This window comes from Rhinolophus sinicus, chromosome 14 (assembly GCF_057876585.1).
Source record: "Rhinolophus sinicus isolate RSI-liver-muscle chromosome 14, RSI-T2T, whole genome shotgun sequence".
Taxonomy (NCBI): domain Eukaryota; kingdom Metazoa; phylum Chordata; class Mammalia; order Chiroptera; family Rhinolophidae; genus Rhinolophus; species Rhinolophus sinicus.
This window is the reverse complement of record NC_142514.1, coordinates 22,060,073-22,082,673: the sequence shown is the minus strand read 5'-3', so window position 1 is coordinate 22,082,673 and position 22,601 is coordinate 22,060,073. Positions and strand designations below refer to the sequence as shown.

The 22,601-nt window shown below is 48.0% G+C and overlaps 1 protein-coding gene across 5 annotated transcripts; it reads right to left on the bottom strand.

The window, feature by feature from the left end:
• Positions 1–1,429: 1,429 nt before the first annotated feature.
• On the bottom strand, positions 1,430–21,088 carry LCK (LCK proto-oncogene, Src family tyrosine kinase). 5 transcript variants are annotated; one of them, XM_088790904.1, is made up of 14 exons: positions 20,950–21,082; positions 11,622–11,717; positions 9,292–9,401; positions 8,909–8,990; positions 8,615–8,705; positions 8,286–8,384; positions 8,046–8,149; positions 7,752–7,901; positions 7,305–7,457; positions 6,977–7,156; positions 5,002–5,078; positions 4,773–4,926; positions 4,559–4,690; positions 1,430–2,079 (listed from the first exon to the last, which is right to left on the bottom strand). In XM_088790904.1, exons 3-14 carry the CDS (start codon positions 9,394–9,396, stop codon positions 1,877–1,879), a joined length of 1,530 nt encoding a protein of 509 aa, XP_088647030.1. In that variant the 5' UTR covers positions 9,397–9,401; positions 11,622–11,717; positions 20,950–21,082; the 3' UTR covers positions 1,430–1,876. The 5 variants fall into 5 exon arrangements, with proteins under 5 accessions (XP_088647030.1, XP_088647029.1, XP_088647031.1 ...); XM_088790903.1 differs by lacking the exon at positions 11,622–11,717 and having other exon boundaries at positions 20,950–21,088; XM_088790905.1 differs by lacking the exons at positions 11,622–11,717; positions 20,950–21,082 and adding an exon at positions 9,831–9,852.
• Between the last annotated feature and the right edge of the window lie 1,513 nt (positions 21,089–22,601).

The window sequence follows — 22,601 nt, the reverse complement described above, 5'->3', positions numbered from 1 at the left end:
GTTCCAACCAACTGAGCCATCCAGGAGGCAACTCAGCTCAAGGTGCCATGTTCAATCTTAGTTGCAGGGCGCGCTGCCCACCATCCCTTGCCGGACTCCAGGAATTGAACTGGCAACCTTGTGGTTGAGACCTACTGGCCCATGTGGGAATCGAACCAGCAGCCTCCGGAGTTAGGAGCATGGAGCTCTAACTGCCTGAGCCACTGGGCTGGCCCCAAGCCATCCTTTTAAAATGTAAGTCAGATCATGTCATGGCTCTGCACAAATCCCAGTAAAGTTTCCTCAATATGGCTCCTACAAAGGCCACAAAGCCCCAGAGGATCTATTGCCCTCCTTTAAGCAGCCTTTACCTCTAGAGCTGGCCAGGCAAGCTTCTGCCTCAGGCTGTTTCCTCTGCCCCACCACGCCTCCCCCACACCTCCCTCACTTCCTTCAAATCTTTGCTCAGTCACCTTCTCAATGAGGGTTTCTCAGACCATTGTCTTTAAAAATGTTAACCTCCCCAAACATGACATTCCTAATTCCCCTTACCCACCTCTATTTTCCTCTTAGCACTCATTACCTTGTAGCATACCATATCATTCACATCTTTGTGATGCTTATTGTCTGTCTTCCCTTACTAGAATGTACGCTCCACAAAGGCAGAAACTCGGTTTTATCTACTGTATATCCTGAGCCCAGAACCCTGCCTGGCATACAGTAGATGTTGAATAAATATTTGTTAAATGAGTGAATTAACTCAATGTTTAAAAACATCTTGAAGGTGAATCGAAACACATTTGAAGCCAAATATAGCTCTTGAATCAGTAGTTGTAAAAAAATTCTAGGGCCAGCCCGGTGGCTCAGGCGGTTAGAGCTCCATGCTCTTAACTCCGAAGGCTGCCGATTCGATTCCCACATGGGCCAATGGGCTCTCAACCACAAGGCTGCCAGTTCAATTCCTCGAGTCCCGCAAGGGATGGTGGGCAGCGCCCCCTGCAACTAACAACGGCAACTGGACCTGGAGCTGAGCTGCGCCCTCCACAACTAAGATGGAAAGGAAAACAACTTGACTTGGAAAAAAGAAAAAAGTCCTAGAAGTACACACTGTTCCCCAATAAAGTCCTGTTCCCCTTCCCCCCTCCCCCTCCAAAAAAAATGCTATTGCTCTTACATAATAGGAGGGAGAGGGTCCTGGGTTATACACTAGGAGGTTCTAGGTAGGAGTTGCCCTGAATCCTTTGGGGTGGGGATTTAAAGGGTTTCAAAGAGCCCGTACAGCAAAGAGTAGGGACCTCCTCTTGGCCCCCAGCATCAGCAGAGCTGGAAAAAGTTCAGACATCCCCTCATCCCATGGTTCATCACAATTCAGGGTTATCATCTTCTGAACCCCCATTCTCCCCTCCTAAGGAAGAAGAAATAGGAGTGGGGAGCAGAGAGATGTACAACCTTTATCAACAAACAGACATTTATTGAGCTCCTGATGTGTGACAGGCACCAAGGAGGAGCACACAGAGGTATTAGAAAGGTCTCCCCCTCCAAGAGAGAGCTTCTTCAGGACCAGGAGAAAGGAAAAGGGGGTGGGCAGAAGCTGGTGTTAATCACACGCCTCTCTCCTTTAGTGGTCTCAGGAAGTAGGAGGGCCCAGAAAGGGATAGCTTGGACAGGTGTCCAAGACATATATGTACAGGCCACACATACATAAGACACATGTGCAGAGCCCACACAACTAAAGAACCTGTGTATAAGACACAAGTATATGTGTCACATGTGGACAGGATTCACGTGCAGGGTCCATATATGCATAGGCCACATGGGAACAGCACAAGAACTGCTTCTCCTCCAGCCAGGTTGGCTAGATGGGGGGAGGGCTCCACGTCCCAGCCAGCTAGGCCTCTCAGGGCTGGGGCTGGTACTGGCCCTCCGTGGCTGTGAAGAAGTCCTCCAGCACACTGCGCAGGTAGTCAAAGGTGGGCCGGTCCTCTGGGCGCTCTTTCCAGCACAGCATCATGAGGTCGTACAGCTCCTCCGGGCAGTTGTCAGGTCGTACCATGCGGTAGCCTCGTTCTAGGTTCTGAATCACCTCAGGATTGGTCATCCCTAGAAGTTGATGGGAGAAAGGACATCAAGGCTCCAGGTATAGGAAGCCCACAGGCGGCGTGATCAGAATATTTAACTGGCATGGTGTGAGCACCAATCCAGAAGATCTTGGTCTTCCTCAATGATAAGCCCTTACGAGTGGTTCCTGCTAAATGTTAGTCATGCCACTTGGAGTGTCTGCTTTGGCTTAGACCATCAATAACACACACCTGTAACATCTATTGGTTGTGAGACCTTGGCCTCTTTGAGCCTCAGTTTTCTCATCTGAAAAATAGAACAAATACCATGTTTCCCCAAAAATAAGACCTAGCCAGACAATCAGCTCTAATACGTCTTTTGGAGCAAAAATTAATATTATAGAATGTAATATAGACCGGGTCTTATATTAATTTTTGCTCCAAAAGACACACTAAAGCTAATTGTCTGGCTAGGTCTTATTTTTGGGGAAACAGGGTAGAAGCTCCTACCTCAGAGTTTTTATGAGGATCGAATGAGATAGTGCATATAAAGTACCAAGTATAATGCCTGAAGAGGAGATACTGCATAAATAACACTTGTGATTATTATTATTTGGTGGGGAACGGTGCGGTGGTCAGGGCCCAAGGCAGGATGGGAGCCCACAGCAAGGACAGTGGTGCAGCTTCTCAGGAACGTGAGATGCTGCATCAGGAAGCCAGATGGATCAAGGGCCCCAGCAAAGCAAACCCTGCATAGGACAGAGATTTACAAGGTCCCTCCATGACCCATAGGAAATAATTTTTGGTCCAGTTCCCTTCCTTTGTTCTGGTCCTGGCCCACCTGGCAGGCTTCTAGCGTGTGGCCCTCGAGAGGAGCTATCTGGAAAACTGCATGGTAACAGCAGAAACATTGCTCCCTGTTTCTAAATTTCCCATGTGGCCTCTTATTTTTCCTTCAGACTCCCGAGAGGAGACTGTGACAGGCAATCCACAAAGACTAAACCCTTATACGGTCCTGACAAAACAGAAGTTTTGCTCCTGCAAAGGGACTGGACTCTTCTCAATAGAGACTCTCTTCCCTAGGCCTTGCCCCTATGAGGCCTCCAGCTATGGGTCACTCACATTTCAAAATTAGGACATCAGAGGACACAGGCCTGGGAAATAAATACCCAAAGCTAGAGTCACGGCTACAAACCCATATGCTAAACCCAGCCTAAATATAGCCCACAGACCTACTGTGGTTTGGCCGCTATAGTGTTTTTAAATAATTTGAACCTATCACCAATATTTGCAAATGAGCAAATTTTTCTAAAACTCCAAGTTTTAGTTTCTCTTGAAAAAACAAAAGATCTGGTTTTGGGGTCCCCATGTCTTAATAGCAACCATCTGCTGGAGTAACTGCAAGTTCACCCAGGTCGCCATTACTGCCCATTGTCTCCCTAAATCCTGAAGCCATGTGTCAGTTGCCATTTATCATCATGTTTTCAATGCCTCTTTTCTTCACTAGAGAAATTCTCTATGGGTTCGCCTCTATGGGCACAGTGGAGGAGCAGTGAGGGCCCCTGGCAGGATGACCGGAGTGTGGTTCTAGCCCCAGTGCTGCTGCTGGATTCTGTGGTGGGACAAGTCCAGGGTAGGGAAAGCCTTCAGGCTCTCGCCTGATTCTAAAGTGTCTTTATATTCCTAGGAGCAAAGTTCTGCGCACGCTGCTCTCGGGATATGGGAAGCCTCTAGAAATCCGGCCACTGTACTCCATGACCTCCCTGCCCTGGCTTTGTGTTCCATTTCCTTTCCCCAGTTTCCTAGCAAGTTCCTTTCAAAAAATTCCATCTCTTTCTTGGCTGAATTCAGGGGTAAAGGACTTTGTCCACGAGATAAAGGGAGGGGTGGGAGAGGGTGGGAATTAGTTGCTTTCGTGTCTCTCCCTCTTGTGTCTTTAGACAGAAAGCTTCAGAGGGAAGGGAAGTCAGTGTTTAGTGAATATCTATTATGAGTCAAGCTCTTTCACAAATAGTCTCATTTTTCATATCAGGAAACTGAGGCTCAGAAAGGTGAAGCTAACCTACCCAAAGTCACTTGCATAAAGTGATGATTAATAACAAAACCTAACACTTTCAGTGCTTAGTATGGGCCAGGTACTCTTCTAACCTTATATTATACAGATGGGAAAAGAAGGAATGATCTGATCAAACAGAAAGTTAGCATCATGGTTGATCTGGTAATAAGAGGCAGGCCTTTTGCCTTTCAGGCCAGATCCTCTTTTACCCTACTAGGCTGCCTGTGTCAGAACTAAACAGAAGAGCTGGGATTATTGAAGGGAAAGAGAGATCCAGAGACAGAGATGGAAGCCAACCATGGTTGATGTGGCACCTGACTGGGGATGATGGAGTCCCATCCCTGAAAAGATGGAGGAGAAACAGCTAGAAAATTTCAGATTCTGAGCCTGGAAGAAGTGAGTGTAAAGACATGGATTTTGCTGCCCTTCCCCATCACCCTTTTCAGTTCCTGTCCTGGGCCCTGACCTGGGTAAGGGATGCGACCATGGGTGACAATCTCCGTCAGCAGGATCCCGAAAGACCACACGTCCGACTTGATGGTGAAGGTCCCATAGTTAATGGCTTCTGGTGCTGTCCACTTAATGGGAAACTTGGCCCCTGGTAGGAGGCAGAATGAGGTCATCTGGGTCTGCTTGGCCAGACCCTGTAAGGCCCGGCTTCCCTTATATCCCACACCTACCCTCCCTGGCTGTGTACTCATTGTCCTCAATGAGCCGTGCTAGGCCGAAGTCTGCGATCTTGCAGCTCAGGGTGTCAGACACCAGGATGTTGGCTGCCCTCAGGTCACGGTGGATATAATTGCGCTCTTCAATGAATGCCATGCCCTCTGCAATCTGCAGGCCAGGTGCAGGTCAGCAGTCTTGCCCCACTGGCCTGTGCCCATGCCCAGCCCTCCCCACTCTCCTTACTTGGGCTGCCATATCCAAGAGTTTGTTGATGGTCAGCTTGATGCCTGCGGAGGTCTTGAGAAAGTCCACCAGGCTCCCTGTGGTCAGAAGCAAGAGTTATTGACCCAAGTTGCCCCAAAGGGGGGCTCCCAGACACTTTTCCCCTAACTGGGGGTCTAGAAGCAGTGTCTGACACATGGAAAGGAAGAATGAGAGCTGAAAGTAGAAGGCTGTGTGTGTTCAGAGTGAGGAGGCCCAGAATATGCGGAAGTCTTTTCCCGGGACTAGAATGGGGTATGTTTGGAGAGGTCTGCAAGCTTCTTGTCACTAATGATATAGAGCCCGAACTCCTCAGCCAGTCATCCAAAACCCTGCATGATCCACATTTGTAGCTTCTTCTCTTCCCCCCACTCCTGCCTCTTTCACTCCACCCATCCTAGACAATTTTGATTTTTCACGCAGACCACCAGGCTCTCACTCCAAAGTCTCTTTGTCCCCTCTCTGCATGCTAAAAATCTACTTTTCTTTCCTGACCCAGCTACATTATTCCTCTAGGAAGCCTCTCTAGATCCTACCAGACATAATAAATTGCATCATCATCTACATTCCCCGTGGCACACTGGAAAACTCTGGTCTTCCTAGTGCACATAACTAAAATGAGATTTCCCTGATAGCAGGAACTGTGTTTTGTCCATCCATGTTCCCAGTGCCCAGCACAAAGGAAGCAGCCATTAACGTGTTGAGTGCATTAAGAGTATGGAAAGAGGTGACTAGGGACAAGAGGTCCCACCTCTCTGGTGGCAGAGGGTGACTAGGAGGAGACCAGGGGTGGGAGTTACTGGAATGGAGCTAGTGACCACTGGCCCTTCTCAAGAAGTTAAACTCCTATGGGAAGATGACAGCAACCTGAGTGTCCCCCCACCTCACCCAGACACTGCCACTATGTGGACACACATTGCACACACACTGCCATTCCCGTTGTGTCCGTTGTGCCCATAGTTGTTGTTGCTAATCAATCCCAGCACTCACTTCCAGTGAGCCTCAAAATCCTTCTCAACACAGAACTCCAAGCAACTCCCAATTGATGTTGGCCCACATGATAAAACCTACTTGCCATTTCCAGAATCCATTAGCCAATTAACAGCTTTTTTCCCTTCCTGAAAGAGGGACAGATCTTATACTCCCAAAGAATCAGAGTTAGATAACAACAAACTTACTGAGCAGTTAACATATGGCAGGCACTGTTCTAACTGCTCCATATGCATTAACTCTCTCATCCTCATTAAAAACCGACGCAAAGTTACAACTGCATTATGATCACCATTTTACAGACTGAGGAAACCATGGCCGAAAGAAGTGCAGTGATTATTAGCCCAAGGCCACACAATGGTGATCTTAGGATTCTACCCCAAGTAGTCAGACCCTAGAGCCCTTAATAACTGTATTATTTCTGGGGGAGCCTATTTAGATTTCTGCTGTTATACTTGGGGAAACTGAGCAGCAGAGGCAGGATAGGGACTTGGCCTGTGTCACACAGCAAATCAGTAGCAAAACTGAACTTAGAAATTCCTATTTACCTTCCCAAGGCTTTCACCCCCTCCAATAGCTGACAAGGGGGAGGGAGGGGCTCACCCAGAACTCAAAAAGAGGGCTTTGGGGCGTATCTGCCCTCCAGAGTGTTAGAAGGGAAAGAAATGGGGCAAGGGACCCACTCATCTCCTGAGATCAAGCATCCTTAGATCAAGAAGGCAAACAGGACTGCAGGTCAAGGTAGTTCGGGAGTGATGCTCTTTAAGAGCCTGCCACCTCAGGCTAGGCTCCCAGATGGGCTCAAAGAACACAGCCTCTTCTAACCCCTGGAGGTGTTTTCAGGGGCCCAGGAACACTTTAGAAACTTCAGTGCTGACCCAGAAGAAAAGGGCACTATCCCCTCCACTCTCTGGCACAAGGGGGACGGCAGCACCCCCCAGCGGCCGCGCACGGCGGCGGCGCCCACCGTTCTCCATGTATTCGGTGATGATGTAGATGGGCTCCTGGGTGACCACCGCGTAGAGCCGGACTAGCCGCTGGTGTTGCAGCTGCTTCATGAGGTTGGCCTCGGCCAGGAAGGCGTCGGGGGACATACTGCCCTGCTTTAGGCTCTTCACTGCCACCTTTGTGTGCCCATTGTAGTACCCTGGGGCGGGGAGGGATTGGGGGAAGTCACTCGGTGCCCGTGAAACAAGAATCAGGCACCCAGAAACAGGACACTGTCGCAGGACTCTCAGGACTCCAGCAGACGCCTCCCCTCTCTCTTCCCCGCAGTCCTGGCGGGCCTTACTCACCCATCCACACCTCTCCGAACTGGCCAGCCCCCAGCCGCTCCACCAGCTTCAGCGTCTCCCTGGGAACCTCCCACTCATCCTCCCACCAAGGCTTCTGAGGCTTCTGAGTCTGGCAGGGGCGACTCAACCGCGTGCATAGCCCGTCGGAAGTATCTGCGAGGACAAGGGCGGGGGTATGGCTGTGAATATGGCGGGACTCGGGTACCCCCACCCAGTCCCCACTTCATCAAGTCCCGTCTAGGGGAAATGGACCGGCGGGGGAGGTGAAGGGCTGTCACTCTACACCTGGGGCTATAACGAACCGCACTTCACCCATGTGGGGGAATGAAGGAGCGTGCTCAGAGATGAGTAGAGGGTACACCTGAGAGGGACTTGGGGGAGGCAGGCTGATAGGGCACAGGTGAAGGAGCCTCAGACCCACGTCTGAGGGGGTCTTGCCGCGCTCACTGGTGTAATGGCGGACCAGCTCGTGCAGGCCGGGAAAAGTGATACGGGGGGAGATGTAGAAGCCGCCTTTGTCCAGGTTACGGATCTTGTAATGTTTCACCACCTCTCCCTGGTTCTGGTCAAAGTCCCGGACAGACAGGGAAAACGATCCTGAATGAAAGAATGGGTGAACAAACGCAAAATTGGGGGGTAGTGGCCACCTGCGAGCGGCATCGCCGCCACCGCGCCCCGCCCCTCTGACTCACGCGGCCCCGCCCACCGGCCCCACCCAGCCGGGCCCCGCCCAGCGCTCACCAGCGGTGCTCTCGCTCTCGCGGATCAGGAAGGAGCCGTGCGTGTTCCCGGGCGCCAGTAGTTGCCGTTCTGCGTCCTTGCGGCTCAGGTTCTTGAAGAACCAGCTGCGCAAGGCAGAAGCGAAGGCCGTCGTCTGTTGGTCCATTCTTCCTCCATCACCCTCAAGCATTCACCACCACCCTTTAGCACCCCTCCTCTGCCCCGAGATCCCTAGATCCGTTCTCATTCATCCCTACTTACGGTTCAGGCTCCAGGCTGTTCGCTTTGGCCACAAAGTTGAACGGGATGAAACCTTCTAGGCCGGTGGTTAGGGATTGTGCCTTCCACCACTCGCCGCTCCTGCACGACAGCGGTGGCCCGCTCAGCCTTGGAAACCTGACAACCCTCCCTCAGAGTCCCAGTTATGCCATGCCACCCCACCCTCCAGCTCAGCACTCTGGAACCTTCCATTTTGTCTCAAGGGCACCCACTGCAAGACAGGAGCCAAAGGAGGGCTGCAGTACCGAGCATTCCCGCTCCCTCACATACTACCACGGGGCAAGAATGGGTGGTGTGGAGGGGGCACTCACTGTTCCAGGATTCGCAGCTGTTCACCCTTCTCAAAGCCCAGGTCTCCGTCGTGAGAGGGCTCATAGCTGTGCAGGGCGATAACCAGGTTGTCTGTAAAGACAGTGGGTTGTTAGGGAGACCTAGCCTGAATTGTCTGGGAACATGGAGTTCCCAGGGCAGAGGAGTTACAGGGCAGAGGACAGGAGTGGGGGCAAGAGAGGCAGGACATGGTTGAGGACAGGTGGGGAAGAGATGGAGACAGCCAGCCAAGGATCCACAGGCCTTATCTTCCAGGCCCTGCTGGTTGAGGTCACCTTGCAGTGGGGAAGCCGGGGGATTGGAGCCCTCGTAGGTGACCAGTGGATCCCGCACCTCAGAGCCATTCCGGATGGGCAGCTGTGGGGTGGGGGAAGACAGTGAGGTCAGAGAGCAGGAGGCTGGGCCAGACCCTGTCTCCCAGCCCCACTGCTATGCTCTCCTTCACTTCTCCAGTAGTTAAATCTTATCCCTGAATTTGCCAACTATTTGCTGTGTTACCTTAGGAGAGCCCCTTCCCCTCTCTGGGCCTCTTTTCCTTTCTGTGTTGCAGGGGAGAGGGCTACTCTATTATTTCAAGGACCTATAGTGGTGGTCCATTTCGTTCTTCTGGGTTGTGCACTCCACCCACCCTCACCAAGCCCCCTCTCTTGCCTCTTACCGTGGACTTGCCATCCAGTGGGACTATGGGGTAATGGCAGTTCTCACACACATCGATGTTTTCCATCCAGTCATCTTCAGGGTTTGAGCTGCAGCTACAGCCCATGATCCCTGGGGGAATGGAGAGGGAGCTGAAGGGAATCCCCCAAAATCTACTCCCCCAACAACAGACATGCTAGGGCCTAGCCCTGGGAACTTCCAGAAGTACCAGAAATTATCTCCAGCCCCCATTCACCAGCCATAGAAAAGCTGAAATGGGGCCTTAACTCCCGATTGGTGCTCCCTCTGAGCCCCCAGGCCACAAGTACAGTCACCCAAGGCTGGGGCTGAGCCCTAGACCCCGCCCTCCCACCTGGGATGGGCAAACCGCCACAGACACCTTTGTTAGTTTAGTTGCCCGCTTCCTGCCTCTCCCCCACCCTCTCCTTCTGCCCATCCCCCATGTTGGGGGACTACCTACTAGAGATCACACACACTTCCCCGAGCCCTGGGGGAGACCTAAGTTTTGATCTACCCCTACAGGAGAGGTGTGTGCCCCACCTCCTAATTACAATTCCCCTCTCCAGCCAAGGAAGCAAAATAAGAGACTCCTGCTCCCAAATGTCAGCTATCGGTCTTCTGCCCACCCCCTTCCGCCCACACACAAAGTCTCCTTCAGAGGGTTCTTTCTGCTTTTCCCCATCAGAAAACCCTTCAGCAGCCCTATTGGCCGTAACTTTTTTATTTGTTTGCTTGCTTTAGCAGTGGAAACTTTTTGTCAGATGAAATCAAGCAGAAACCCCTAGATAAAGCAGGTAAAAGTGGAGCTGTTCTGACTGAAGCAGAGTGGGGGCCACACTCTGAAGTCCCTAGGAGTCCCTGAGACACCTCTTTTCCTGGGGCTGCTCCTTAGAACTGCTTAGAAAGCACTAGTCCTCATATAAAGTTTAATTTACTGTCATTCAAGACCCTTTAATATCAAGATCAAATCTACCTCAGTCGATTCTGCTCCACACACACACACATACACAAGCACTCCCACCCACACACTCACAGCTGGTATTCTGAGCTACTCTTGTTTCTCCCAAACACCCCACACTATTCTTACTCCGTGCCTTTGCACTTGTGGTTCCCCTGCCTTGGAACACTCTCTTTTTGTCCATCGATTGAACTCAATCTTCAAGGCTCAGCTCACATATCATCTACTCTGTGAAGCCTTCCCAATGCTCTTTGCTCCTATAACATTCTACTCAGACCACACTCATCAATTTAGGCACTGAGTGCCATGCTTAGACCGATTTGTGTCAGTCCCACTGCCTCTCACCTCCTTGATGAGATGAGAGATTCCTCAAGAACAGGAGCTGTGCTTTATTTGCCTGAATGCCCCAGCACCCAGAACTAGTCGTCATTAATAAATGTTGGCAGGCATGTGGAGGGTTAACACACAGACTCTCTCCCACACAAGAAAAAGCTAAAGGCATTCACCACCACCAAACCAGTATTACAAGAAATGTTACAGGGACTTCTTTAAGAAGAAGAAAAAAAAAAAGCTAAAAATTGTGAATAATAAAATGTCAATAACTACATACCTATCTTTAATTATTTTAAGCATAAATGGATTAAATGCTCCAATCAATAGATGAAGGGAGGCTGAATGGATAAGAAAACAAGGCCTGGGGCAGCAGGGTGGCTCAGTTGGTTAGAGCACAAGCTCTTAACAACAGGGTTGCGGTTCAATTCCCACATGGGCCAGTGAGCTGCGCCCTCCACAACTAGATTGAAGACAACGATCTGCCGCTGAGCTTCCGGAGAGGTGGCCGGATGGCCCAGTTGGTTAGAGCGCCAGCTCTCAACAACAAGGTTGCTGGTTCAATTCCCACATGGTATGGTGGGCTGCACCCCTGCATCTCAGACTGAAAACGGTGACTGGACTTGGAGCTGAGCTGTGCCCTCGACAACTAGATTGAAGGACAATGACTTGGAGCTGATGGGCCCTGGAGAAACACTCTGTCCCCCAATATTCCCCAATAAAATTTATAAAGAAAACAAGGCCCATACAAATGCTGCCTACAAGAGACCCACTTCAGATCAAGATAGAGACTGAAAGTAAAGGGATGGAAAAAGACATTTCATGCAAATGGAAGTGAAAAAAAAAAGCTGAGGTAGCAATACTTATACCAGTCAAAATACTTTAAAACAAAAGCTATAGCAAGAGACAAAGAAGGCCATTTCCTACACAATAGCCAAGATACGGAAGCAACTTAAGTGTCCATCAATAGATGGTTGGCTAAAGAAGATGGGGTCACATATACAACAGAATATTACTTGGCTATAAAAAGAATGAAATCTTACCACTTGCAACAACATGGGTGGACCGAGAGGGTATTATGGTAAATGAAATAAGTCAGAGGAAGACAAATGCCGTATGATTTCACTTATATGCGGAGTCTAAAAAACAAAATAAACAAACAAACAAAACAGAAACAAACACACAGATACAGAGAACAAACTGGTGTTTGCCAGATGGGAGGGGAGTTGGAGGGCTGGGTGAAAAAGGTGAAGGGATTAAGAAGTACAAATTGGCAGTTACAAAATAGTCATGGGGATGTAAAGTACAGCATAAGGAATATAGTCAATAATATTGTAATAACTATGTGTGGTGCCAGGTGGGTACTAGACTTATCGGGGGATCACTTCAGGAGTTATATAAATGTTTAATCAGTATGTTGTACACCTGAAACTAATATAATATTGAATGTCAACCGTGATTAAAATTTTTAAAAATTCTTTTAATGCACAGATTCTCCCATCTGCAACCACCAAGTCTAACCTCTGATTTTAGGTGAAGAAACCAAGGCCCAGAGAGGCTTGCTTACACTTATGCAACCTATTTGGGGCAGAACAAAGCTAGAGTTGCCAATCCATGCTGGGACCAAGTGGAAGTGGGAGCAGTGGAGGTTGTTGGTTAGCAAGATTTAAGGACATGTCAATCATACCTCAATTTTAAAAATCAATCAATCAAAAGACTCAAGGACAGGCCCTGGAGTCAGCCCTAAGTTCAAATCCTGGTTCTGACATTCACTGTATGAGTTTGATGAAATTATTCTTCCTCAGCCTCCCTTTACCTTTTCTATTCAATGGGGATCAGCATCCCTTTCTCATAAGTTTACATAAATGTTAGTTTAGAGCTTAGAAAGATTTTCACCAGTGCCCATTCTACACTACCAATTCCTGCTGTGGAGAGTGCGAGAATAGGACTGGTAAATAATCCTCTTTGATTTATGCTCCTGTTTTTCAAACTGAGATACTCATAACGTCTCATGGGTACCGGAAGTCATGGGTGTGCATCTCCCAGAGAGCGTGAGTGGCCCCTGTCCTTATTCATATCATTAAAGAAACCCAGTCTGTTACGGAGGAAAATGCAAAATGTACATGGAGTTTTAAGCCAAATCAAGAGACTTTAAAGGGAAGGGGACACATTCACTCTTTCCCCTACTCGTAGGAGTCCTGGGTGGAGGGAAGGGCAGTAGAGAAATCCTGCTCAACCAGAGTCCACCCATCCGTAGCGACAAATGGCTTTTTGACTGCTAACTTTGTTATGGCCAGGAACTGATTAGTAGCAAAAGCCTCCAGAAAAGGACTGGCGATAATCTGGAGTCAGTCTAAGATGAGCTGAGCTATCTCTAGTAAGGTCATGAGCACCCTGTTGTTTGTGACATTCACACAGGCCTTTGGAAACCACAGGTTGGTTATATTGTAAAGAGAACACCAACATCAGATGGAGTATGGACTGAGCTCAGTAAGCTTCCTTCTAGGCCTGACATTCTTAGTGGCTTTGGAAAAGGGGAAGAAAAAGCTGAGAAAAGTTTGGGGTTGAGAAAGGGGCATGAACTGGGGTATAGCAATGAGGAGAGACCAGTAGAAGGGGCAGGAGGAATTTAGGCTGGAGATCATAGGGCTGGAAGTTGGTACTGGTCCAGGCTGGAGTCACGTGGGAAGGGGAAAAGCCACAACACCTTGGGCTAGGGTCCAGGAGAGCATGCTGGCAGGAGCTGATCCTGGTCTGAATCTAGGCCTACAAAAGCAAGGAGCTGACATCCCTGAAGTCTGGGGCCACGAGTGAGAAAAAGTCAAGCTGTGTTAAATTAAGCCAAAAGGAACTCTGTCACGTTTGTTTTGTGCTCCTGGAATTCTCTAGTTACAGGTAGCAGATCCTGCTCTCTACAAGCGGTGAACTTTGGAGTGTTGGGCCTGGCAGCAATCAGAAGACCTTGGGATCTGTCAGTATCAGAGATTATTTTGATGAGTGGATCCCAGCCCAGAGTCACTGGGAGTGACGTGCTCCTAGGAGGCTCCAGGATAATGTTGGAAACCTGTAGTTTATTTCATTATTTCAAAACTCTGAAGCAAAATCGTACTATGACCAGCTTCTTAGTTTGGCAAATTGTATTATTGTTTCTTCAGTGCATACTTAGTTAAGATCCTGATTAAAATCTGAACTATAAAACAAGAAAATTAGTACTTAAATGAGTAGTAGGCAAAAACTTCAAAATCATGAGATCCATGGGGTGGTACAACAGGGGACGGGCAGAGGAGTCATTGAGAGGGAAGAGTTTAGAAACACTAATGTAATTCACCAACCTCATTTTAAAGATAGAGAAGTTGAGGGATCAGAGCGGTTAAGTGATTTTTCCAATAGAATAGCACAGGAGGGCTCTTGGCAGAGGCGAAATTCAAATCAGGCCCTACCTCCTTTATCAAGGTACTCTCCTCTCCTCTTCACTCTAAAGCGGTGTGGGGTCCTGAGAGGTTATGGAGAAAATGGGCAGGGAGGCAGGTCTGACATGGTGTGGTCCACACTCCATCAAAAACTCAATCATTGTGCTGTTAACAAGTCCTGTCTTTCTAAGACAACTCCTCTTTATACTTAAAATGCATGTTTCTGGGTATATATTTACTTGATTCGTGAATGCAAGTCCATGCATATGGAGGCATATGACTCAGTGAGCATTGTGCTAATGTGTGCATACCCATGGGTGTGTATGAGTCAGTGCGCGTAGACGGATGTATAACAAAATGGGGGGATGTATACTTTATGCTTGTCCCTGTGTAGTTCTGAGGTCTTACGTGCATACATCTAATTATACAAAATGAGGGTCCCATCTTTCTGATCTTTGTTTGACAAAGATTGCTACGTAGCCAAAATGATATAACCAGGTTAATAAATGAGGTCAGTAAAAAAGAAAATCAAAATTAAAGCTTAATATAAATTTCTCATTGTCCAAAAGAAAAGAAGAAAGGGAAGCAGAAGGAGAAGGAAGAGAAAGAGAAACAGAACTAAGGAATCCCCAGGGCTCTACAAAACCAGCAATGAGGGCAGTTTCTGGAGTGAATGAAACAGGCCATTCTCTTCTCCCAATTCAGGAATTCAAGGTCAATAGCAGGAATTTTGTAGATTCTAGACCTCCTCTGACTAGGGTCTATAAAGTTCGCTGTCAAGCTCAAGGCTGCCCATGGTCCACAGAGCACTTTGAGCCGATTACAAAGGGCCACTCCTCAGTTCCCACCAAAACTCACAGTGGCCCTGCTTACACTGTATAGAACTGATCAAAAATCCCAGGCTGCAGGGAGTCCTGGACTAGATTTCCTGACCCCAGGGTTGTTTAGGAATCATATCATGATGATTTCTGATTCTTGCTAGCTCATTCACTTTTGTCAACTTCATAGATCATTATTTCGCCTGACTAGCCCTAGAATGTGATTTGTCCCCTTAATAAAATAAAAATGGTCATTAATTTTCCTTCCCTAAACTATAAACCTACTCATTTATTGAACATTCTGTCCAAAATGTGTGCCAGCTTCTTGCCTGGGTTTCTTGGGATAATGCTTTATGTCAAGAGCAGGCAGGCTACTCCACTGCAAGACCACTATTGTACTCTGGGCCACCTTGTGGAAAATCTGTCAGGAATAATTCAAAACATTTTCTTGGCCTTTTTCTTCTGCCAAGATTTGGTCATTGGCAAAGAGCTTTAGCTATGCATGCCCACACAGAACCCTCATCACGACACTTCAAGGATCAGGGTTGGCAAGCATGGCAAGTAATTACTAGTGGGTAAAGCAGAGGTATATCCTGAGCTCCCTCCTTTTTCATGTTTGTTTTTTGACATAATAACACTTTTGAAAGAACTCTGTGAGTTCACAGAGTTCATAAAAATAGAGAACAAAAAAATAAGCCTTGTCTTATATGCAAACAAGTTGGATTTATTCTCACAAACTGGGGGTGGCTTGAACATAGAATTGATTCTGCTAGTTAATTATTGCCATAAACAGGGCTATAGGGCAATTATTCTAAAGCTGGTCTTTTGGGTAGAAGCCCTCCAACTAGTAACTCATATGTACCTAGTAATCCCTTTAGTGAGTCCTCGCCCTCACTTACCTCAGTGTGCATTTTGCATCATGGGGGTTTTTTATCAGGGTGGAGTCTTACTTACAGCTTGACAATCCATGCTTCTTTATTAAACTTTCTGGGAGTTTACAGGTCCTGGGGCCTCAGCTCACCATATCCATGTCATAGTGACCCAAGTTCGATCCCAAGACCTCCCAGACACTCACTGGCAGAGGGCCTTTGGGCAGGTTACTAAACCTCCCAGAGCCTCCCTCTGTTCTTCCATCTTCAAAATGAGAATAAAAATAGGACCTGCAACTAAGGCTGTTGTGAGCATTATATATGATATATAGACGATCCCATATGATAAAGTGTTTAACATGGTGTTTGGCATATGCTGTGTGTCCCTGAAAATAAGACCTACCCGGACAATCAGCTCTTATATTAATTTTTGCTCCAAAAGACGTGTTAGAGCTGATTGTCCGGCCAGGTCTTATCTTCAGAGAAACATGGTAATAAGGACTAAATAAATGAGAATAATAGTTATTTGAGGCTGGCATGAGCATTTCATTACACCAGACTTAAACATTTTCCAGACCAAAATTATCAATCATTTTCATTTTTCTTCAACATTTTTGGCCCTTCCACGGACTACCTTTTTACCAAAAAAATGTATACAAGTGGACACTTTGGTCAACGTTGCTCAAGCAGTAGTTTGTCATAATCAGAAGTGTCTGGATGCTGATGGCAACCACTTTGAGCACCTCTTGTAATTACAGAAGTCAGACGTGACTTGTATTCATCTTTTGTTATCGGTATATATTGAATATTACAATTTTAATAGTTTTTCCTTTCTTAAACTGTGTATACATTTTTTGACAGCCTCTGTATCTAAAATGAAACTTGACTACCATAAATGGAAAATCAGTATCACCAGCCACAAATAGAAATCAGTATACATTAAAATAAACACATAATACGGGGGCTGGCCCAGTGGCTCAGGCGGTTAGAGCTCCGTGCCTAAGGCTGCCGGTTCAATTCCCACATGGGCCAGTGGGCTCTCACCCACAAGGTTGCCGGTTCAACTCGGTTCGACTCCCTCCAAGGGATGGTGGGCTGCACCCCCTGCAACTAACAACAACTGGACCTGGAGCTGAGCTGCACCCTCTACAACTGCGATTGAAAGTTCAACAACTTGACTTGGAAAAAATCCTGGAAGTATGCAGTGTTTCCCAATAAAGTCCTGTTCCCCTTCCCCAATAAAATTTTTAAAATAAATAAATAAATAAACACATGGATATGATACAAAAATTCACATTTGTAAATGTCCATTCATTACCCCCTAAAATCACTCACCCACATCAATGGCACACAGGCCATATTTAGGGAAACGCTGTACTGTGAGACAGAACTTTGGGCTTAAGCCTCTGTTGGTGAGTTAGAAGAAGCACCATTTTCTTAGTTGGCCAGCCTATTGATGAAAATGTAATGGGTACCTCTTATGTGCCAAGCCCTGCTCTAGTGCTGGGGACACCGAAGATTCCCGACCACTTCACCCTGCCCTCTGACAGAGGTGGGTGCCGCTCTGGCGGAGCACTCCATTTTTACAGGAAGCCATAATGCTTGTCTTTAGCTCACTGATCAGTAATGTCTGACTCCCATCAACACTAACAACACAAAACGGCAATACTTGCCAGGAAGTAGCGTCTCAAAATCACCACCATTACTCACTTACCAAGTTAACGAAGTCTAGTTAAAACTGTTAAAAATATGGGGTAGATCTCCATGTATTGACATGGAAAAATGTCACAGACATAACAGGGTAAGAAGTTACAAAACAGAATGTAGAATATAAGCCCATTTGCATTTCGATATGTATATATATAGGGAATTCTTTTAAGCCGGGCTCTTTGCAAAGCCTTTATTTGCATGGTTTCATGTAATTCTCATAATAATTCTATGAAGTAAGTGCTATTATTATCCCCATTTTGCAGAGGCAAGAACTGAGGCTCAAACGGGGTAAAGTGATTTGTCTGAGGCCTCATAACAAACAAATAAGTGGTAGAGTGGCAATTTGAGCCTTGTTCTGCCTGTCTCCAGAGACTAGGTTCTTAACCGCTAGGCTTTTCAGTAGCCATACGTAAGAAATTCTGGAAGGACACACACCCAATTGTTCATAGTGAGCATATCCCAGAAGTAAGATTGGAGGGAGCTGCATTTCTTGTATTTCTTTATATGCCTCTATACTGTTTGAAGTTTTAAAAACAACTGTGTGCTAATTTTGTACTTGAAAAACAAAAACACAATAAAACCACCACCAATGCAAACACTGCCAAAAGAGGATCATTTGAGGAGGATTAACAGCCTGCCCTTCCATTCCTCTCCTTGTCTCAAGAACTGTAACCATGGAAGAGGTAATACTGGAAAAAGGTTCTGCGACCAAGGAAGTTTGGGAAACATTGGGTTAGATAAAATCAATCTGGCTCCTTCTGAAGGGACTTTCAGAGCTTTCACAAGCTTGACTATGAAGTTAATACAAGACAGTTTGTAGCTGAGGCCATGTTGATTTGGCCCCAGAACCCTTTTCTTTCCAGGCACCTCTGGAAATAACATTCTTTAGAGCAAGCATTGGAAATGCAACTCCAGATACTTTAAACCAACACTGAACTTGGTTGTTAGAGAAGGCCACGTCCCTGGATGTTATTGTGGTCCTACGTGTCCCCATGCCCCCCATATACTCAGCTTCTCTCAGCATTGCTTTCACTGAATGCAGCTGAGCCTTGAAGCCATCAGCTTGTGGGTGTGTGTATGGATTTGTGGGATCCAGTGTGTGTTGTATGTGTAGACCCTGCCTCTGCCTCTGAGCATACATGCAAACACACACACACACAGACACACACACACACTCACACACACATTTTCCAATGACAATATGTATGGTGTTTGGGATAGGGTGTGTGTGTGTGTGTGTGTGTGTGTACCCTGTTTCCCCAAAAAATAAGACCTAGCCGGACAATCAGCTCTAATGCATCTTTTGGAGCAAATAATATAAGACCTGGTAGTATATATTATATTATATTATATTATATTATATTATATTATATTATATTATATTATATTATATTATATTAAAGACCCAGTCTTATTTTACTATATTTATATTTTACTATACTTATAGTAAAATAAGACCGGGTCTTATATTAATTTTTGCTCCAAAAGATGCATTAGAGCTGATTGCGCAGCTAGGTCTTATTTTTGGGGAAACATGGTAACTGTGTGTGGGACCCTCCTTTAAGACCCAGTCTAGAATTCTCACACCCACTATACACAGGAAACAAGCTAATTTGCAAAGCCACACCACAAGTGTGAGGGAATGGGTGGTTCACTGCCCTCCCAAAGCGCTGAGTAGGAGTAATTCTGGGTGTAGACAGTCCTCTGTTTGGTAAACTACTTGCAGGAGGAGAGAGTGTCAAACCTCTGTTAAGCACCTACTATGTGTCAGAAAGATTCCTGGGTCCCCTGACTTAGGCCTGTTCATCACCCTGCTCCATGGGGGTCACAGCCTAGACCATTACAGGGCATATCACAGTCATTATTATCTCTTTGATTACCCACAAGCACTCTGTAAGAGAGAAATTCATTATTGCTTCTATACAGATAAGTAAACTGGAGTTCGGGGAGGTGAAGCCACTTATTCAAGGAAGTAGCAGAACTAGAATTGTACCTTAGCCTGCCCGACTCCGAAACGCATGTTCTTTGCATTGACTCTTGCATTTGATCTTGCTTGCAGGTCTCTGACCTCATGGTACCCAAAGAACAGAACCCAGGGACAGTGACCTTGGCTTCATGTCCTGGGAACTTTCCAAAATGGACCTTTGTCCTTCTCAGAACTGCCCTGACTCTTCCAGGAAGCCTTCCAGGTAACCTAAGGGATGGCTTCTCCCAACCTCTGAACGCTCAGCCTGTCTTCGTGCCCATCACTTGGCCCTTTTACCCATTGAGAAGAACCTCTGTCCCTGAGCCCCAAGGGTGAGGACCCCTGAGTCATCTACCAGCATAGGCTGGATGGGGGTGGGGGGCCTGCTCATGCCTGTCCAGGGTGTGAATGAGCCCCCCTGAAGTGCAGGAAGAACCAGCGTGTTCCCCAGCCCCCACAAAAGTGCAGGCCTTGGAGCTGGAGACAGGAGAAGGTTGGGACATGCTGACTAGGTGGAAATTGTGTGTCAAGAAAAACTCCAATGGCAGGGGAAACCTGGAAAGTCTGGTGCAGGTGGGGACTCTCCCCATAAACTGAAGGCTGAGAGTTACACAGTGAGGGGGTGGGCAGGTAGCTGACTATGCCTTCCTGGGGTTTGAAGCAGGAATAATCCGCAGTACCAACTGGCCCTACACATGTAGGGGCTGTGTGTGTGGCTGCAGCAGGAGTGAGCGAGGGGAGAGGGGAGGACATCCTGCGACACTTGGCAGGGGTAGGAATGGCAACTTTCCAGATGGAAGGTCAGACGTTCCTCGCCCAGGGCCAACTGCATCCTTGTCCTGGATAAAAATAGCCCTTCCTCTCACCTTCTCCCCTCATTCTCTCCCCTCCGACTTCCCAGCTTCCGGTCAGATACTTCCGCCCTGAAGGCCCCATTCCAGATGATAAATGTGCCCTCGCATTTCCATCTGCTCCAAACGGGAGACACCTCCCTCTCTCAAGCAGTGCTGGTCACTGAGGCTAAAATCACTTCACACATGTCCATTTGGATGGTCTGGGTGACTCTGATCTCTTTCAGGAGATTTTTGTCCCTGGGCTCTGCCCCAGCAACCAGAAGGATTCCTGGATCCCCTGACTCAAGCTTTTTCCTCTCCCTGCTCCATGGTGGGGTGGGGGTCACAGCCTAGACCATCACCCTTTCCCAGGGCCTGGCTCTGCCACTGCCTTGCTGAGGGAGAGCAGGGAGGGAGTGCCTTTGCCCTCTATGGGACTCAGGAGCCTCATCCACCATGAGATGCGGGACTGGAGTTGGGGATTTCTGAAGGCCTTTTCAATATCTGACAGGCCATGTGCCAGATATCCCAGTGATGTGGAGGTGGATGGCCGGCCGTGTGGCAGAACCAAGAGCCAACAGCTACACAGGAAAGAATTGATCTGGCTGCACTGCATGCCTCCTACCTGACCTCCAGCAAGTTTCTTCTGTGCCCCCAGCCTGAAGGGCTGCTGCATACCCAAGGAGCCCGGCCCCATGCCCAGCTGCAGCCCCCTGCCATCAGGCCCCCACCAGCCCCATGGACCTCTGTCCCGGTACTCCTTACCTGCCCAGCCCAGGAGCCCTCTGGCCCCATTCACATGGTCCTCCTGGCCCAGCCTGGCTGCCCAGACAGAGTTTCAGCTCCCTTCACCGTCGTAGCCACCACCTGACTCCTCGCGCCCACGTCCCACCCTGACTTCCTGCCTCCTCCTGAGGGCTCTGCAGTCAAGCGGGCCCCAACAGCCCAACCACAAGCCTCTAGCACCCCAAGCTTCCTGCCACCCTAGCCCCCCATCCCTCAATCTCTGAGGGTCCTGTACATCTCCAGGCCAGGCCCTGCTCACCCTGAGGGTGGTACTTGGAAGTGAAGGGAGGATATTTGATGATGGAACCTCCCTCCTGCCCTCCAGGGTACACCTGGACAAAAGATTCAAGGGCAGCCTTTAAACCCCAATGAGCAGGGGCAAGCAGACACACCTTCAGCTGTCAGTAAAAGGCAAGAAGCACTGTTGTCACAGTCTGAGAGCTGAAGGACCCTTTCATTACAGTCTGAGGGCAAAGGTAACATCATTTCAGGGGCAAAGGGGAGGACAATATCTCTGTTAAGTATTTGGAGAGCAGAACACCCACGTTTCAAACATCAGGCTAACATGGCTGCTACAGTCAGAATAATAGCCATGTCATCTCAGGGCACAGGATAACGGCTTTATTATTGTCAGAGGGTAGGCTAACACTCCTGTTATGGACAAAATGCAGGACAACAAGCTGTTTAAGGAAGAAGGCAGGATAACGCTGTGTCTTTAAGAGGACAGGACAACACCCACTAATGATGGTTGGAGAGTTGGGGAACAATTCTAACTCAGGTAGTGGCAAGGCCACCAACCCTGTTAGAGGTGCAGAGCCTGGCACCACCTCCCGCAACAGGTGGAAGCCAGAACAAACACTCCTTCTCAAGCACCCAGAGGCAAGCAGCAGACTGGCAGCATTTTCTGTTACAGGCAGGAACCTTGTCACAGCAGCAAGCAGGCCAAGAATCTCCCTTTACCCAGAGGCCACACTGAGGGTGGCACCCATCATAGGCTGAGGACGAGGTCATCAGTGTTATGAGGAGCTCCAGGTGGCCTTTATCAGGCCCAAGAGCTGGGCCTTGACCCCACCCAGAGGAAAGTATAAACGCGTCACCACTGCCTGAGCCTACACTGAGTGAGCAGTTTGGGGGAAGGGAGCCCACAGAGCATTGTTGGGGTTTGTGAGGTGGAAGCTGATGCTGTGTGCACCTCAGCTGCAGAGGGAAGGGGGAGAACAGGAAGTGGGTGGGGGGAAGAGGAAGCCTGAGTTGGAAAGTCAGACAAAGAGGGTAACACAGAAACAAAGGCTGAGAGATACAAAGTGAAAAAAAACACACAAAACCCAGTTACAGTGACAGGCGTCAGCAACCCTTGCTATGAACCTGAGCACAGCACAGGCTGTCTCTGGGTTCAGCACAATAGTAATAACACCACTGCTGATAGTAAGGATAAGCAATAGATAGTTCACATTTACAGAGTGCTTACTGTGCATTCTCCCACTTACTTACGACACATCCACCGACTTGGGGAGTGAGAACTAGCACTGCCATTTTAGAGGTAAAGGAAATGATTCAGGAATTAAGGGACCTCCTCAAATCTGATAGAAACAAATGGGTTTAAGTCCAGTTCTACCAGATTCTGCATTCTT